Source organism: Oncorhynchus mykiss, chromosome 9 (assembly GCF_013265735.2).
Source record: "Oncorhynchus mykiss isolate Arlee chromosome 9, USDA_OmykA_1.1, whole genome shotgun sequence".
In the NCBI taxonomy this organism is placed as follows: domain Eukaryota; kingdom Metazoa; phylum Chordata; class Actinopteri; order Salmoniformes; family Salmonidae; genus Oncorhynchus; species Oncorhynchus mykiss.
Window position 1 is genome coordinate 67973509 of NC_048573.1, and position 7000 is coordinate 67980508.

A 7000-nucleotide genomic window follows, 5' to 3' on the forward strand; every position below is an offset into this window, starting at 1 on the left:
TTACAAACAAAGCGTTTGTGTTTAGTGAGTCCACCAGATCAGAGGCAGTAGGGATGACCAGGTATGTTCTCTGTTTAGTGAGTCCACCAGATCAGAGGTAGTAGGGACAACCAGGGATGTTCTCTGTTTAGTGAGTCCACCAGATCAGAGGCAGTAGGGATGACCAGGTATGTTCTCTGTTTAGTGAGTCCACCAGATCAGAGGCAGTAGGGACAACCAGGGATGTTCTCTGTTTAGTGAGTCCACCAGATCAGAGGCAATAGGGATGACCAGGGATGTTCTCTGTTTAGTGAGTCCACCAGATCAGAGGCAGTAGGGACAACCAGGGATGTTCTCTGTTTAGTGAGTCCACCAGATCAGAGGCAGTAGGGATGACCAGGGATGTTCTCTGTTTAGTGAGTCCACCAGATCAGAGGCAGTAGGGACAACCAGGGATGTTCTCTGTTTAGTGAGTCCACCAGATCAGAGGCAGTAGGGACAACCAGGGATGTTCTCTGTTTAGTGAGTCCTCCAGATCAGAGGCAGTAGGGATGACCAGGGATGTTCTCTGTTTAGTGAGTCCTCCAGATCAGAGGCAGTAGGGATGACCAGGGATGTTCTCTGTTTAGTGAGTCCACCAGATCAGAGGCAGTAGGGATGACCAGGGATGTTCTCTGTTTAGTGAGTCCTCCAGATCAGAGGCAGTAGGGATGACCAGGGATGTTCTCTGTTTAGTGAGTCCACCAGATCAGAGGCATTAGGGATGACCAGGGATGTTCTCTGTTTAGTGAGTCCACCAGATCAGAGGCAGTAGGGATGACCAGGGATGTTCTCTGTTTAGTGAGTCCTCCAGATCAGAGGCAGTAGGGATGACCAGGGATGTTCTCTGTTTAGTGAGTCCACCAGATCAGAGGCAGTAGGGACAACCAGGGATGTTCTCTGTTTAGTGAGTCCACCAGATCAGAGGCAGTAGGGACAACCAGGGATGTTCTCTGTTTAGTGAGTCCGCCAGATCAGAGGCAGTAGGGATGAACAGGGATGTTCTCTGTTTAGTGAGTCCACCAGATCAGAGGCAGTAGGGATGACCAGGGATGTTCTCTGTTTAGTGAGTCCGCCAGATCAGAGGCAGTAGGGACGACCAGGGATGTTCTCTTGATAACTGTGTGAATTGGACCATTTTCCTGTCAAAATGTTCCTGTCAAAATGTAACGAGTACTTTGGGTGTCAGGGAAAATGTATGGAGTAAAAAGTATATTCTTTTCTTTAGGAATGTAGTGAAGTAAAAATAAAAGTTGTCAAAAATATAAATAGTAAAGTACAGATACCACAAAAAACTACTTAAGTAGTACTTTAAAGTACTTTTACACCTCTGGGAATGTTGGAATATTTTTTGAAGTACTGGAGTGGGTCCTTTGCATCTTACCCTCTACGATCTCCTCTGAGTCGTCCAGGAAGAAGTCACTGAGCGGAGGTCTCTTGGGCCGTTTCAGAGTGTTGAGTAGCTGCTGGATCTTAGTGGAAACACGGCTGTTTACTGGTACACCTGGACACGAAGGTAGAGGCAGGACAAAGGCAGGACCGAGGTAGAGGCAGGACAGAGGCAGGACCGAGGTAGAGGCAGGAGGAAGGGAATTACACACATGATCATTGACAAGTGAGCATAGACACACACACTCAGTCACGATCATACAGAGACACAAACAACACAAGCATGCGCATAACTGCAAACACACACACAGACTGAGTAAAGGGTCATCATGGTCTGTGCTTTGAAAGCAGCACAGGTAGATATAGTAGAACTAAACTTGGGGTCAAAAACAGAAGGGTATTTCTCTCTGTGAAGAGTAGACAAACAGACAGCACAGACGACTCCATCGCCCCTCCCCAGACCCCTCCCCGGACATCTCCCCAGACCCCTCCCCAGACATCTCCCCAGACATCTCCCCAGACATCTCCCCAGACCCCTCCCCGGACATCTCCCCAGACCCCTCCCCAGACCCCTCCCCGGACATCTCCCCAGACCCCTCCCCAGACCCCTCCCCAGACATCTCCCCAGACCCCTCCCCAGACATCTCCCCAGACCCCTCCCCAGACCCCTCCCCGGACATCTCCCCAGACCCCTCCCCGGACATCTCCCCAGACCCCTCCCCAGACCCCTCCCCGGACATCTCCCCAGACCCCTCCCCCTCACAGTTGGATTCATATGACCTTTTCTGTTTCCTTTTGTAATGAAAGACATGACACGTAGGACAGAAAAACAGATCACCACAAAACTAAATCTAGCATGTTAGCAGCATTCTCAACACAACTGGAATGAGGATGAGATTCATTTAATGTTGTTTTGTCAATGTACCATTATCTCTGAGAAAAAACAGATTACATTAATTAAAAAAGTTCTGTGGTGTGTTGTACCAGCGTGATGCTGTTCTGCGGTGTGTTGTACCAGCGTGATGCTGTTCTGCAGTGTGTTGTACCAGCGTGATGCTGTTCTGCGGTGTGTTGTACCAGCGTGATGCTGTTCTGCGGTGTGTTGTACCAGCGTGATGCTGTTCTGCGGTGTGTTGTACCAGCGTGATGCTGTTCTGCGGTGTGTTGTACCAGCGTGATGCTGTTCTGCAGTGTGTTGTACCAGCGTGATGCTGTTCTGCGGTGTGTTGTACCAGCGTGATGCTGTTCTGCGGTGTGCTGTACCAGCGTGATGCTGTTCTGCGGTGTGTTGTACCAGCGTGATGCTGTTCCGCGGTGTGTTGTACCAGCGTGATGCTGTTCCGCGGTGTGTTGTACCAGCGTGATGCTGTTCTGCGGTGTGTTGTACCAGCGTGATGCTGTTCTGCAGTGTGTTGTACCAGCGTGATGCTGTTCTGCGGTGTGTTGTACCAGCGTGATGCTGTTCTGCGGTGTGCTGTACCAGCGTGATGCTGTTCTGCGGTGTGTTGTACCAGCGTGACGCTGTTCCGCGGTGTGTTGTACCAGCGTGATGCTGTTCTGCGGTGTGTTGTACCAGCGTGACGCTGTTCCGCGGTGTGTTGTACCAGCGTGATGCTGTTCTGCGGTGTGTTGTACCAGCGTGACGCTGTTCCGCGGTGTGTTGTACCAGCGTGATGCTGTTCCGCGGTGTGTTGTACCAGCGTGATGCTGTTCTGCGGTGTGTTGTACCAGCGTGACGCTGTTCCGCGGTGTGTTGTACCAGCGTGACGCTGTTCCGCGGTGTGTTGTACCAGCGTGACGCTGTTCCGCGGTGTGTTGTACCAGCGTGATGCTGTTCTGCGGTGTGTTGTACCAGCGTGACGCTGTTCCGCGGTGTGTTGTACCAGCGTGACGCTGTTCCGCGGTGTGTTGTACCAGCGTGATGCTGTTCCGCGGTGTGTTGTACCAGCGTGATGCTGTTCCGCAGTGTGTTGTACCAGCGTGATGCTGTTCCGCGGTGTGTTGTACCCGCGTGATGCTGTTCCGCGGTGTGTTGTACCAGCGTGATGCTGTTCCGCGGTGTGTTGTACCCGCGTGATGCTGTTCCGCGGTGTGTTGTACCCGCGTGATGCTGTTCCGCGGTGTGTTGTACCAGCGTGATGCTGTTCCGCGGTGTGTTGTACCCGCGTGATGCTGTTCCGCGGTGTGTTGTACCCGCGTGATGCTGTTCCGCGGTGTGTTGTACCCGCGTGATGCTGTTCCGCGGTGTGTTGTACCCGCGTGATGCTGTTCCGCGGTGTGTTGTACCCGCGTGATGCTGTTCCGCGGTGTGTTGTACCAGCGTGATGCTGTTCCGCGGTGTGTTGTACCAGCGTGATGCTGTTCCGCGGTGTGTTGTACCAGCGTGATGCTGTTCCGCGGTGTGTTGTACCAGCGTGATGCTGTTCCACGGTGTGTTGTACCAGCGTGATGCTGTTCCGCGGTGTGTTGTACCAGCGTGATGCTGTTCCGCGGTGTGTTGTACCAGCGTGATGCTGTTCCGCGGTGTGTTGTACCCGCGTGATGCTGTTCCGCGGTGTGTTGTACCAGCGTGATGCTGTTCCGCGGTGTGTTGTACCCGCGTGATGCTGTTCCGCGGTGTGTTGTACCCGCGTGATGCTGTTCCGCGGTGTGTTGTACCCGCGTGATGCTGTTCCGCGGTGTGTTGTACCCGCGTGATGCTGTTCCGCGGTGTGTTGTACCCGCGTGATGCTGTTCCGCGGTGTGTTGTACCAGCGTGATGCTGTTCCGCGGTGTGTTGTACCAGCGTGATGCTGTTCCGCGGTGTGTTGTACCAGCGTGATGCTGTTCCGCGGTGTGTTGTACCAGCGTGATGCTGTTCCACGGTGTGTTGTACCAGCGTGATGCTGTTCCGCGGTGTGTTGTACCAGCGTGATGCTGTTCCGCGGTGTGTTGTACCAGCGTGATGCTGTTCCGCGGTGTGTTGTACCAGCGTGATGCTGTTCTACAGTGTGTTGTACCAGCGTGATGCTGTTCTGCAGTGTGTTCTACAAGCGTGTCACTGTTCTGCAGTGTTTTATACAGTGTGTGTGTGTGTGTGTGTGTGCGCGTGCACATACCGTCAGCGGTGGTATCCAGCATGCTGGTGCGGCTCTGTCCTCGGGGCATCCCCCTGGGCATAGCATTGGGGGGCAGGTCCACCCTAGAGTCCACCCTTGAACGCCTCTCAGGGGTTGAGGATGTCACGTCTGGGGGGACACTGTTCTCTGGAGGAAAGAGGTGGAGAGGGGAGTTAGACACTCAGATGGTTGACTTTAGCGCTATTCTATAGGACACCTAAACCAGGTTAGTCGATCATCCAAACCTGTGTATTTGCAGGATGTTAGACTTACAAATAGGTTTCTGTGTGGGTTAACCTATGCATGCTTGGCTGTGTTTGTCTTACCTACGCGTGTGTTTGTTTGTAGGGTGTGTGTCTTACCCATGCACGTGTGGGTTGTGTGTGTGTGTGTGTGTGTGTGTGTGTGTGTGTCGCACCTATGCGTGTGCTCGCTAGTATGTCGGCCAGTGCGGAAGTGGGGGTCTTATTCTCTCCGTGGGACAGGGTGGAGGAGGTGGAGGAGGAGGTGGAGGAGGAACTCTGCACTGAGCGGTTGATCCAGTAGTCTGGGCTCTGGAGACTCTGGACCAGCACTGCACTCAGAGCTGCCTGGCGACGCAGGGAACCCTCGTCCTCAGACGCTGACGATGTGTCTGACAGGGAGACAGAACCACATTTGTGATGTGTGGTGAGATTAGTTGCGCAAAATAGCTGCCGTGGCACCCCACAGGTGTTTAGTTTAGTTTATTCATTCGACCATTTAAAAAAACAAGCACACATAAAACTTAAAGCCATACATGCACATGAATAAAATCATCAACACACAAAGTCTGGGACTTATTTCCATTGTGGTCCTCTTGAGACAAGATGAATAGGCAATATCCAACACAGTATGGCAGTGAAATAATAAAACAAAAACATAGAAGAATAACATCTATCTCATCAAAAACAGAGAAGAAGAACATCTATCTCATCAAAAACAGAGAAGAAGAACATCTATCTCATCAAAAACAGAGAAGAAGAACATCTCCTCATTCCAGTTACATCATAGGGGTTATTCATATGGGCACAGAAGACATCAAATGTATTTGAAGTTTATTTTTAGAACTGCCCAGAGAGGACGTTGTTTTTATAGGCAGAGGCAACTCATTCCATTCTGAGGCTCCAGTATACTAGACAGTACCTTTCCCAGCATTACTCCTGAACCTGTATAAGCACACATCAGCAACACCTGATCTGGTGCTGTGATTGTGTGCATCCCTAACACGAGGATAGTAATCACTTAGATATCTGGGCGCAGGACCATAAATACTCCTGAAAACCAAACCTATTCTAATCTAGGACACCCTAGCCTCAACAGGCAGCCAGTTTAGTTCCTGAAAGCAGCTCCTGCCTATGTGAGTACATGGACTCACCTTCAATACTGCCCTGATCAGCTTATTCTGGGCCATCTGGAGCTTCCCCTTCATAAGTCAAGATAAGCCCCCAAACCAGGAAGTACTAGCATAGCCAAAATGGCATTGAATGAGGGCAGTAACTAGCACTTTCATGCAGTCCTTATCAAGCAGCTTGGATTTTCAAGCCAAAAACGTAGTCCTGTCATTAACCTTCCCTAGCACCTTATTGGCCATGCTCACACCTCCAAAGCTTCCACCAAGGATACATCCCAAGTAGCTAACAGAGGTAGTCAGCACCTCACCCCCTAACTACACTCTGATTTCAGACGAACTACACAATTTAGGTCTGGATCCAAAAATAATTGCAGAGATAGCGTATTATCTCCAAGCCATTTGCTAATGTTAGTCAACTCTGTGCTAAGTATGCTCTCCAACATAGTTTTACATTTGTGAGACACCAGAAGTGTAGAGTCATCCGCATAAAGAAAAAAACACGGCAAGAACAAGCATCTTTCATATCATTAATATACAATAAAAACAGCAGAGGCCCAAGCACGCTCCCCTGCGGAACGCCACAACTCATTGGTTTGTGCCTGAGACAGTGAACCATTAACCTCTACTACTTGCTCCCTTCCTGATGAATAGGACTTTACCCAGCCTAGAGGGCTGCTGCTTAACCCCAGTGCATCCAGTTTGACGATTAGGAGACAGTGGTTAACTGTAGCAAAGGCCTTCTGTAGGTCAAGCAGTACCATTCCACACAGATTTCCCTCATCAATCTCTTTCCTGATGAAGTCAGTCAAGTAAAGTAGACATGAATCAGCGGAGTAGGTTTTTCTAAAAACCAGACCGAAAATCATACATTGGGTTACATTGTTAGTAAACAGGTTACATTGTTAGTGAACGGGGAACAGTGGAACCCCCAGGTGGGTTACATTGTTAGTGAACGGGGAACAGTGGAACCCCCAGGTGGGTTACATTGTTAGTGAACGGGGAACAGTGGAACCCCCAGGTGGGTTACATTGTTAGTGAACGGGGAACAGTGGAACCCCCAGGTGGGTTACATTGTTAGTGAACGGGGAACAGTGGAACCTCCTGTTGTAGGGTTAAAGCTGTG

The 7000-nt window shown here is 50.6% G+C and overlaps 1 protein-coding gene across 2 annotated transcripts in view; it reads right to left on the reverse strand.

The window, feature by feature from the left end:
- The window catches only part of LOC110532734 (disco-interacting protein 2 homolog B-A), a 96972-nt gene that overhangs the window by 42689 nt on the left and 47283 nt on the right, over nucleotides 1–7000 (reverse strand). For both annotated transcript variants that reach the window (XM_036988801.1, XM_036988802.1), the window contains exons 5-7: nucleotides 4924–5139; nucleotides 4506–4652; nucleotides 1403–1522 (exon numbers count right to left, since the gene is read on the reverse strand). In XM_036988801.1, coding sequence (XP_036844696.1) covers nucleotides 1403–1522; nucleotides 4506–4652; nucleotides 4924–5139 — 483 coding nt within the window. The remainder of the gene's footprint in view (nucleotides 1–1402; nucleotides 1523–4505; nucleotides 4653–4923; nucleotides 5140–7000) is intronic.